General features: G+C 41.5%; 1 protein-coding gene across 9 annotated transcripts in view; it reads left to right on the top strand.

The window, feature by feature from the left end:
• The window catches only part of gtf2h2 (general transcription factor IIH, polypeptide 2), an 84,180-nt gene that overhangs the window by 13,474 nt on the left and 58,637 nt on the right, over nucleotides 1–12,069 (top strand). For all 9 annotated transcript variants that reach the window (XM_061818329.1, XM_061818333.1, XM_061818336.1 and 6 more), the window contains one exon: nucleotides 1,274–1,310. In XM_061818329.1, coding sequence (XP_061674313.1) covers nucleotides 1,274–1,310 — 37 coding nt within the window. The remainder of the gene's footprint in view (nucleotides 1–1,273; nucleotides 1,311–12,069) is intronic.

The following is a 12,069-nucleotide window of genomic DNA, read 5'->3' as shown; positions in this document are numbered from 1 at the left end:
CGTGGGCGGATGTGACTTGTTTACGTGCTGTTCCAAACGCTCAATTACATAGGACACTATTATGCCCAGCGCTGATTTCTCTGATTTATCCTCATTTGATGAAGAAATAACAGTATTGGTTGATCGGGAAGACGGAGGACTACTTCCATACAGATTTAAATCTGTGGCTGTAAATAATGCCGCAAGCTCGCTCCCCGCCGAGCCCCAGAGCACGCTTGGCCAGGGACCGAGCTCCACTGCTCGGGTGTAAATAATGCTGAATATTCAGATGGTTCTTCAAGCGAAATGACGCGGAGTCTGACGAGGTCCCCGCCCGAGCTCGCTCTGCCGCTCCGCATCATTCTGCCCGAAGAACCATCCGAATAGTCAACATTACTTACATCCTCAGGTTCAAATCTATATGGAAGTATTCCTCCGTCTTCCCGATTTTGCTATTTCTTCATCAGATGAGGATAAAAAAAAAAAAGAAATCTGGGCATAATGGTGTCCCATGTAATCGAGTGTTTGGAACGCCACGTAACGCGTCACATCCGCCCACATAGGACGTGGACAAAATGGCAGCGGCCTGAAAATTCGTAATTGTCGATAAAAATTTTCTCAAAACACTATTAAATGAAATGGGATTTAACATCACATTGTCAAAATAGAGTACATATTAGATGATCTATTGGATACATTGTTAATGCAAACCACTGGAATTCCCCTTTAAATTTGATTGTAGCAGGAGAGATGTGAATATGAAAAGTGGAATGATGCTCCCTATCAAATCTGAGTTTAATTTTTTCTGAGTATTTAGCGTGATATTCAAAATGACGTAAGGCTGAAATTGCTGCCAAATATGTAGCAACAACGTATTCAGCAAAAGATTTGAATACTAACCCTTTTATTCTTATCTTTATCCATAAATCATCTTGTTTTGCTGCTCTGAAAACAAAGGAAAAGTTAAATGGTGTGAAAACTTTGAAGATGTGCAGTAAATTCAACTATTCACACCTACGGACAATTTAGTCTTCTGTTAATATACCATGTATCCTTTTGGAATGATGGAGGAAGCCAGAGTTTGTGGAGAAAACCTACTTATTGAGAGGGACAACATGTAAAGTCCACACTGTAAGACTAATGCACAGAACCTCTTGACTGCGAGGCACACATGCTAACGCCTTCACACTGTGTTGCTCAAATAAAAATGAATTCATTGGTCCCCCTATACGACAATTTTGAATTGCTAAGATTGAACTGGTATTTAAAAAGCGTGTAATGTGTTTCTTCACAGAATATTAAAGAACTCTGGCCAAATAAGGCTTGGAATGGTGAGTTCAACCTTTTCTTTTTTTTTATCTGAAACAATGTTAACTGTTTGTGTTCACACATGGTCCTTTTCCATTGGAACTGTTGGAACTACCCCCAACCAGCCTGGTTTTGCCCTGCGTTGTCATCAGTGACACGGGCATAGTATGGGGCAATGTAAACTTCTACATACTGATGTAAAAAAAAAACAAAAAAAAACCATTATTCCTATCTGCCTGGTGAGCGCCATCATATGGTAGCTTACATACACACTAAAATGTGCTAGCATACATGGTAACAGTGCAACCAGTGTGTTCAAGTACTTCATTGGACAAGTCCCACAACAAATGTCCACATAAGCTATGCTGTTCATTTTGGAGAAAGTTTAAGACTTTTCAATGCATCTTATGGTAGCAAATATATGGTCCATATCATACATAGGTATATTCATACCTAATCTATTATTCACAGATTTTGGTTATTTGGGCGGGTTCTATGGAGCATAGCCCCCACGACTAACAGGGGAAAACTGTACATGAAGGTCTTTTTTCTTTTTAAGGTCTGGTGGTGACCGTAAATTATATAACAAGCCAAAGCAAAGCAGTGTTATCAGTGCCAAGTGCATCTTCATTGCAGAAAAACAACAAAATGGAACGGTGATGGTGGATGCGTGTGTGTCTGTGTGTGTGGGTGTATCCCCAGTAAAGTGTTGCTTTGTCTTTGGGGCGCCATGAGTCAATCAGAGGGCAGGATCCCTCCCCACTAGTCTTTTTTCCTTTTCTCCTCCGAGCAATCTCTCACATCAAGCCAAAGTTCCTTCTTTCCACAATGAAAGCATCTTCTTACACTGTCCGAATCCCCTCCCAGCCTCAACCTCTTTACATAAGGCTGCATGGCCTCGAGGAGGGAGGCGACAGCTTCCAGCAACAGTGTCATTGCAGCAGGAATAGTGAGAGGAGGTTGTGGGGACCCAGTAGTTCTCCGTGTGGAGATCCATTCTGTGGGTCACAGGAGGCCATTGTGTCCTTGGTCTGCTTCCAGATTGCACGCTTTTTGATTCTTGTCATAGGGTGAGGCCATTATGGAACCCAGCTTTCGACATTTTCTCCATCCATCTCTGGCAGATAAGACTCCAGACAATACATAATTATCAGTAACTTGCCCTAAACATAGTCTTGTCTGAAAGTTTCTGTCTGCTTGCATCTAAATCTTAAATCAACCACATTTCCAGACATGTATTTGACAGTTTTATCTATCCTTGACTAATTCCTTGTTGTTTCTCAATCAACTTTTTTTGTTTCTCCCCCTTTAGTTTGTTGTACACACTAGTCATTTGGTTTTGATCTTCCCACTTCCCATTTTTCAGAAGTGTTACTCTTTATTACAACATTCAAACGCCTTCGAAATTGTCAGTAACTCAAACCCCTAATTGTCAGATCTTGGGGACTCAAACCACTCACTCAACTTTTTTCGGGGACTCTTAAGCCCTAATTGTTAGGTTTTGGGGACTGGAACCCCTCACCTAACTTTTGTAGGGTCTTGAACCTGTAATTGTCAGGTCTTGGGGACTCAAAGCCCTCACTGAACCTAAACTTGAGGATTTGAACCCCTTGCTGTCAGGTCTTGGAGACTCGAACCCCTCACTGAACTTTATAGTAAGGACTTCAACCTAACCAATGAAGCAACAATGCTAATGACACTTAAAACAAAGGCAAGATTGTTTCAAATACACCATATAAAAGCTTCTGATGTTCAAGGAATTAAAATATTCGTAATTCTTTGTTTGGAGGACAACAGGTCCATTTGGATGCTGATGTGATGGTCAACATCCTGAGCCCCGCCAGCCCCCCCACCTCCACTCCTTAATTAGACATTCAAATACTTTTTTCCCTCTGGCAATGAAGTCATTAAATTCTTGATTAGAGAACCTACTATTTTTCTGCCTTGTGCCATGTTAGGACAGTCTCTCATCTTGCTGGTCCAATCAGTATTAGTAATGTGTGTGTGTATGTGTATATATATATATATATATATATATATATATATACTTTTTTTTTTTTTTTTAAATTTTGGAGATCGCACGATTCGTCACTTAAAACTGCTCCCTTTGCACAATTGGCATTGTTAACACACTCATCTAGTCATCAAGTTTCTAGTTAAAACTTTATTTACATAATGTGCATTGGAGTACGCATGCCATTGGGGTTAGTCTTCTGTTGGAGGTTCTGGTTGGAGGTTTTATTTTGGAGAATATTGTGATGGGGAATTGTTGTCTTTGTTTTTACTTCTCCAAATTTCCCCTGAACAAGGACATAAACCCATCAACACGAATGCCAAACTCGACAGCTCGTACCATGTTGTTGTCAATTTCTTGTGCAAATTGTTGCATTGCCATGTTGCACAATTGCTGCAAGTTCTCCAGGTTAAGGCCACACTTTTCAGTTTCCTCTTCATCTTTGTCCTCGTCTTCTTCATCACTTGCAGACTTTGTCAGGTCAAGAAGGTCGTTATCAGTCAGTGGGTCCGAGTGACAAGCGATAAGGGCAGAGATGACTTGCTCGGTCATGTCAACATACCCCTCATCATGTTGCGAGCCAGCTTCACTGCCTTCTCCACAGTTGAGTGGTGAACTTCATCAGGACTAAAGCCAGGATATTTCTGCACCACCTTTGGCCACAATTTCTTCCTCCTTGAACTTATTGTCTCACTTTTCATGTCCCTTCATGCCTTCTGGGTATTGCCAATGCCGTAACGACACCATTAGTCTTTCATACTGAATTCTATGCTGTCTTCGTCAACAGCTGAGATGAGGTCCTCCATTGTGGAGCGAGTGTAGAGTGCCTTGAAGGCACAAATGACACCTTGATCCATAGGCTTAATGAGGGATGTGGCGTTTGAAGGAAGAAACTCTATCTGGACCCCGTAATACTAAAGGTCCATTGCATGGCCTACTGCACAGTCCGTCAGGAAAAGGACCTTAAAGTGCCATTGATACAAAAGACATGAAAATTAGTACCTTGTGTATTAAAAAAAAAATCGTCCGGAATCGTCGTTTTGTTCACAGCACGTCAAATGTTGCTGTATATAAATTTTTTTTCATCTTGCGCCATGAAAAATCTGTGAACTGTTTGGCGTTGAAGAAGAAGCCGCAGAGTCGAGTGTAGTTACCTCTTGTACAGGTGAGAAATTAACCTTTTTTTCCGTCTTTTAGCCACAATGCTGTCTTGTTGTGTTGCTGGAGGACGGATTCACTCTTCATACGTTTCCAAAAGACCCAATTTGTCGTGAAAAATGGATTCCACAGGTGCAAAGGACAAGAACTTTGTGGGTTCCAGAAGACAGACATGTGTATAGAGTTAGTAAAAAAAAAAAATTGTGGCGGGGACTAATTTGTCTCGCAGTTTATAGCGTATGTTACATGTGAATTTAGAATAAAACCCCTTGGTCAAACCAGCAAAATATAACAAAGCAGTTGTATTGCGTTGAAGACAATTTAGTCACACGCATTACAATACAGCACAAAACAATGACAAAATAACACAAAATAGAAGTACAAAGACAGTTTAGTAGCTTGTAACATTCACTCGCCAAACAACGTATAGTCGCCAAAGTCGAACGAATGTTCCAAATAAGCGAATGTTATTTCCAGCGAATGTTCGAAGTAGGCAAATGTTCCGGAAATTTCCAAAAGACGAAAGGCAGAAGACAGTGTGGCATCTGTGTACTTGTCCCAAAGCAGGCGTGGTAGTAAGAAGCTACGTCGACAGCCATCCTCCTGAACATTCCAGGCAGCCACGTCTGACGACGTAATAGAGGCCTTCTCTCAGAACGTAATAAAAGATCCGCGGCACAATAACTTAATAAAGTACATAAGTAATAAAATATGCAAGAAAGGAAAATAAAGAGAACAATAAAGAATGAATAATAAAAATAACAACATATACACACATAAATCTAGATAAATTTTCAAAACATCCATGATATTTACTTTACCCAGCATGGGTCCTCCTGAGTATGCTACCAAACACGAGACTTGTATAAGGGTTAGGAAATCAAACAATTATAGGGAAATCATTTAGAATATTTCATTGGGTGTATCAGAATAGTACAGGATTTGTTTGAGGCCAGCAGAACAGTGGTGAGGTGTGTCGTAGGTGTGACAGAAGAATTTCAGGTGGTCCACCTTGTCTGGCGATTCGTCTTTGTCTGAAGTGGAGTCTTGTGTCAGTGGTGAAGTGATGTGCATATCGTCTAAATATCGTTTGAAACGATATGGTAAAATGGCCTCAGTTGCTTCACTCCGGAGATGTTTTCATTCTCATAAAGAGCTTCAGTCTCAGAAGAGGGATCAGAGAATCACGCTCGTTCATCTGCCATTGCATTTGGCACAGCGTGTTTTCAATGGCAGGGCTCCAGTGTGATGCCTGACATGACGTCACAGACAAATATGGCCACTACGGTGATATGCATTGTATAGTATTGTGAGTCAGACTGACACAACTTTGCGCTTTTATAAATCACTCCCAGCTCACTTTTCATGACTGTTATTTTCATGAAAGAAGAAGTTTCTTTCAGCTTGTCCTGTTAGGGGTCGTCACAGTGTGTCATCTCGGATGAATGCTCATATTTGTTTGTTACAGTTTTTACGCCGGATGCCTTTCCTGACACAACCCCTCAGGAGGAGTGGAGACCCCTTTGGGATACGAACTCACAACCTCTGGTTTACCAAACCAAGGCTCTAACCACTGAGCTATGGGGCCTCAAAGTGATCAATATTATTTGTAAGAGCCTACAACTGAGCATAGGGACAATGACAGGAAAAGCTCAGGAGTTGGTTGACATGATGATTAGGAGAAAGGTTGATTATATTGTGCATCCAAGAGATCAGGTGGAAAGGTAGTAAGGTTAGAAGTTTAGGGGCAGGGTTTAAATTATTTGACCATGTAGTAGTTGGGAAGAGAAATGGAGTAGGGGTTATTTTAAAGGAACAGCTGGCTAAGAATCTCTTGGAGGTGAAAAGTGTCAGATTGAGCGAGGAGACTGAAATTTGAAATTGAGGGTGTTATGTATTGTGTGATTAGCGGCTATGCCCCACAGATAGGATATGAATTAGAGTTGAAAGAGAAATTCTGGAAGGAACTAGATGAAGTAGTTCTGATCTTCCCAGACAGAGAGGAAGTTGTGATTGATGCAGATTGTCATGGACATGTTGGTGAAGGAAACAGAGGTGATGAAGAGATGATGCCCAAGTACGACATCCAAGAAAGGAACTTTGAGGGGCAGATGGTGGTGGACTTTGCAAAAAGGATGGAAATGGCAGTCGGGAACACTTTTTCCCAGAAGAGGTAGGAACATATAGTGACCTACAAGACTGGAGGTAGAAGCACGCCGGTGGATTATATTTTAAGCAAATGATGTAATCTGAAGGAGGTGACAGACTGTAAGGTAGTGATAGGGGAGAGTGCTCCCCGAAGGTGTGTTTTCTGGTAGGAAAGGGGAGAAGGAGACTTGGTGGTGGACCCAAATTACATGAAGTTATACAAGGAAAGAGGTTAGCGAAGAAGAAGTGGGACAGTGAGAAGACTGAGAAGAGACTAAAGGAATACATTGTGATGCGATGTAGGGCAAAGATAGAGGCAGCGAAGGCTAAACAAGAAGCATATTATGACATGTACACCAAGTTGCCGAAAAGGCGAAAAGGATCTCTACAGGTTGGCCATACAGAGTGATAGATGGGAAGAATGTGCAGCAGGTAAGGGTGATTAAGGATAGAGCTGGAAATGTGTTGACTGGGACCTGTGGTGTGCTAAATAGATGGAAAGAATAGATTGACAAGTTGATGAATGAAGAAAATGAGAGAGGAGGAGTAGAAGAGAGGCAGTTTATGTTCAAGAGGAAGATCCTGGTGATAGGCTTTGATGGAAAAAGATGACACGCTGTGGCGACCCCTAATGGGAAAAGCTGAAAGGAAAAGAAAAAGAATATGATTAATATTATTTGTAGTTTTGATTTTTGTGTCAGTGACACTAAAGGTCCACTGTCATGAAATGCATGATTTTTTTCGTATATTAATGAAGAAACGGCAGCAGGTATGGACCCAGCCATTTTTTCACCACAAAACATGATTTTCACGTATATGGCTTTTTGTAACTGTACTTTCTTTCGACATCGCCACAGCGTGTCATCTCAGATGAACGCATATATATGTTTGGCACAATTTTTTACACCGGATGCCCTTCCTGACGCAACCCTTATCAGGGAGTGGAGGCCCCAGTGGGATACGAACCCATAACCCCAGGTTAACCAAACCAGTGCTCTAACCACTGAGCTACGGGGCCTCATATGGTTTTTTGTGGATCGCTACCGGCCTTGAGAATCACCGCTGGCCTTGTCGACAAGGCCGACCCGGGCTTGTGAATCTCAACCGGCCTTGTCGACAAGGCCGAGCCGTGGTGGAGATAAGCCACTTATTTCCACCACTCAAGTGGATCGGATGGGGAGGCAGTTTGGCCGTGGCGTCGGTATTGCTCGCGGGCGGCGTTGTTTTTATTACCGGTGCACAGAGGTGGAATGAACCTGGTGAATGAAGCAATGGAGGAAACAATCCATTGTCAGAGTCTTTGTGATCCAGGGCTTGGAGTTTTGCATCCAGTAGATGGGGAGCAGAGCCTTATTTTTGTTTTTTAATGCCTGTGGATTTTTTGATTTATAATAAAAAGCCTGGTTTTAGCAGCAATGAAGCTGCATTGCCACACATGATGACAGTCACACGGTCCTTGTGGACCTTCAAGCCTAGCCTCTTCACTTCCTCCATGAAGAGGAATGTGCACGAAGGCATTCTTTTCAAAAAATGACCTGTTTCGTCCATGTTAATGATCTGCTCGGGTAGGTCGTCTCCCCCACTGATGAAGTTCGGAAATTCTTCCTCCACATAACGTTGGTCGGCATTGGTGTTTGCTGAGGAAGCCTCGCCATACAGAGGCACGCTTTTTATGTTGTAATGCTTCTGAAATTTTTCGAACCAACCTTTACTCACCGAAAAGCCTGGTCCTCAAGGGCATGAATCGATTCCTGCAGTCCTCATGCTGGCTTGAGGTTTGTCAACACTTTCTTCTGGCTTTCCATCATCGTTACTGAACAGGATTTGTTCGGAAAGGGCTTTAGCTTTTGTCCTGATCATGTTGGTGTTTAAACTCACCGCTTTCTCTCTGCAATCTTTGATGCACAAAGCTAGCACAGCTTCTATGCAATGAATCCTCATTCTGAAGCATCACCATACATTTTGCTTCATTGTTGAAGGTTAACGATACGGTTTTACAGATGTTTCCCTGGTCCTTTTTTATGTAACAGACCGTGGATTCATTCACGCCGTAATGGGGCGCCACACAAGCGTAACTTCCACCATCTTTCAGCATATCCAGCAGATGAACTTTTTTAACATCCTCTTCCACATCCGCTAGGGTGCATTGGAGCTTTGATGAAAGATTGCACTTTTTGTTTGAAAACATTACCTGATCTTATCATACTGATCACAGTTTTCTTTTACTTGCAGCTCTAGATTAAGGTAATTCAAGATGTGGGTTAGATTGGTTAAAAATCCCAAATCTAGCAGCCACTGGTTGTCATTTGGTTGGTAATAACCTTCATGTTTAGCCTCATGGGGAAAAAACACAATCTCCAGACAGCAGTCTCGAAATCTTTGCAGGATTTTGTCTTGACTAAGCCATCTGACATCAGTGTGCAACAATAACTCTGTAGAGTGGTCACTATCAGCATCATCCAGATGTGAACGGAATAGCCATCTTTGAAGAGATCTGGCATGAATACAAAAAGCCCTTTTCGTTGCTATATCCATTATTTCTTTCATGTTGAGCATTTTTGTGCATAAGGCTTGTTGATGTATCAGGTAGTGGTAATTAAGGAATCTGGGATAGCATCATCTTCGAAGCACTTGGAAATAAACCCATTCGAATGGCCAACCATTGCAGGTGCATCATACGTGGTGTTGGACATCAATTTATAGACTTGGAACTGAGGTTTTGCAATACATTTTTAAAGGACTGAAATATTTGCTCTCCTCACATCTTATTTCATGTGCAGGGCTGTCACTCACATCTGTGGACTGATCCAGATGAAGTGGGAAGCACTCTTGAGTTTGCAATGTCCTTCCAAAGTTGCTTGGTCAAATCCTTGCCCATGGCTTCAGTGCGCCGTGTAATGGTAGTCCTTGATAGCTAGAGCTCTGGTCGAAGCTAGTATGTCTGCTTTGTTTTTAAACTCTTGAAACAAGTTGGCTGAATGCCTCTTTTACCATCTTTGTCTTGGAAGGACTTTTTGTTCTTTTTGATTAAGTGACGACGCTTCGGAGGCCGGCTTTGCTTTTGAAGTTAGCTGCGAGAAAAATAATAACTATCCTGACAATTGTGGTTTTAGTTCCTGCACCTTTCTCCTTCTCAGCTCACTTTTTGGAGGTAAGTCAGTCCGAAAATGGTGCTCCACGTTTCCCTTTTTGTGAATTGCAATTGCTTGCTGACAGATAAGGCAAACTTAGTTTGAAAGTGACAGTGAGGGAAAAAAGTCCTCCTCCCATTCTGTATGGAAGTAGTACGTCTTTTTGCTCAGTCCAGCTCACTCACTCATTTTTATACCTTTAAGCTCGAGAAACATAAATTAGAGGCCACCTCTCTTGTTAGCTTGTTAGAATGTGCCGTTATGTGTACATGTGCAGTGACCCGTCGAAAAAGGCCAGGATTAGTCAAACCAACTGTCAATTGACGTGAAGCAATTGACACTGGGCACTGGCATTGATGATAGGCTGATGCCTTTAAAAAAAAAAGCTCTATCTATCTATCTATCTATCTATCTATCTATCTATCTATCTATCTATCTATCTATCTATCTATCTATCTATCTATCTATCTATCTATCTATCTATCTATCTATCTATCTATCTATCTATCTATCTATCTATCTATCTAGTCACGCAGTCATGCGATCGACTTTGAAACCCTTCAATTGGAATTGATGCATTGAGCACCCCCGCTTTACACGATCAGGATTTTTGGGACCGATCAAAAGAAAAAAAAAAAAGATAACCCATTACCGATCTTATAACCAGATGGACCAATGAGTCTATTTTAATGACTTGGTCATTTACTGTATACACTTGGACTTTACACTGATTATCTACAAAACTATTGTCGTCAGGTCATGTATTCTAATTAGTCGAGTCAAACCGACATTACAACATGACAGAAGTAAATACTTGATTGTAATTAAAATACTTCACGCACATGAAAACTTGAGAGTATGATTCTAGGCAACATACGTTTTGTTTCCTGTTTGCAAGCCCCTATCATATTAAAAGTATGTAAACATACATCAAGCAATCCTTGAATCCTGAGCACTCGTGATAACCACCACATTTTCCACTATTTTTTCATTTCTTTGGACCAACACAATTTTTTCATTTATTATCAAAACCGTTGGAATGAATGTGTGTTGTAATGTTTGAGTTGACAAGATAAACCCAGTGATCATAAAAGACAGGATGCAGTAGTATCGGAGTACAAGATTTTATTTTATTTTTTTTTTTTTTTTGCAACTGTAGTAGTAGCAGTAGTAGTAGTTGAAGCTGCTTGGCCTAAGTTAGCCTAAACCAGGTCACTAACAACAAAATGCCTAGGTTTTCAAATTTTTACAGAGGAGGTAAACATCAAACGCTAGTATCTACACGTCCTGCAAAACCTATGTATCGTATACAACGAGGACCGTGAGTACTAAGTAGGAAGTTGGGCAAGTAGAAACATCAACTTAAACTTCTTATAGCCCTTGACCACCTTATCTTAGCTGGCTAACAACGAGACGCGTTTGTGATCAAACCATGCTGTTGAAGAAACATTGAATGTGAGTAACTTCATAGCTTGGACGACGAGGGCCGTGAGGACTGATACGAAATTTAACAAGTCTTATCTGAGTACATCTTAGTACCCAAATTGGTGCTGTATCATTCACGTTGAAGTTGCTTGGGCTAAGTTAGCCTAGCGTGCTAGCAACATTACCTACGTAGGGTATACAAGGAGCAAACATCAAACGTGTACTCAACGTTCAACTACTAGAGTGAGGGCCATTGTGGTTTTAATCCCTTCCATCCACATATCCTTTAAATTGCCATATCCTTTATATTTTCACACAGGTACTATGTGATTTGTGTACCTTATTTGCTGACTGTGTTTATTTGATTGCTTTTATCTGACTTTAACATTTATTAGGTAGTATGTGAATTGTGTATCTTATGTGCTGACTTTGTTTATTTAATTGCTTGTTTTGACTATCTGCAACCCGAAAGGGGCCACAATTCCTGTGTGTCCTGTAGGCCGGTCCCAAGCCCGGATAAATGCAGAGGGTTGCGGCCCTTAAATGCAGAGGGTTGCGGCAGGAAGGGCATCCGACATAAAACTGTGCCAAACATATATGAGCGTTCATCAAACGAATTCCATAATGGATAGGTCGTGACCCGGGCTAACTACGCACACCCCCAGCACTATTAATCTGCAAGGCGTAGGTAGAAATTCCGATAATGTAGGTTGAGGACAAAAAAGAGGAGGAAAGCGGCTTAGTCGGCAGAAGAAGAAGAGGCATGCATAGACCCTACAACTGTGTGTAGGGACTTTGAATGTTGGGACTATGACAGGAAAAGCTCAAGAGTTAGTTGACATGATGATTAGGAGAACGGTTGATATATTGTGCATCCAAGAGAGCCAGTTGAAAGGGAGTAAGGCG

The sequence above is a fragment of the Syngnathoides biaculeatus genome, chromosome 4, assembly GCF_019802595.1.
Source record: "Syngnathoides biaculeatus isolate LvHL_M chromosome 4, ASM1980259v1, whole genome shotgun sequence".
NCBI lineage: Eukaryota > Metazoa > Chordata > Actinopteri > Syngnathiformes > Syngnathidae > Syngnathoides > Syngnathoides biaculeatus.
The sequence above is the reverse complement of the archived record's forward strand: the minus strand, read 5'-3'. Positions and strand labels throughout refer to the sequence as shown.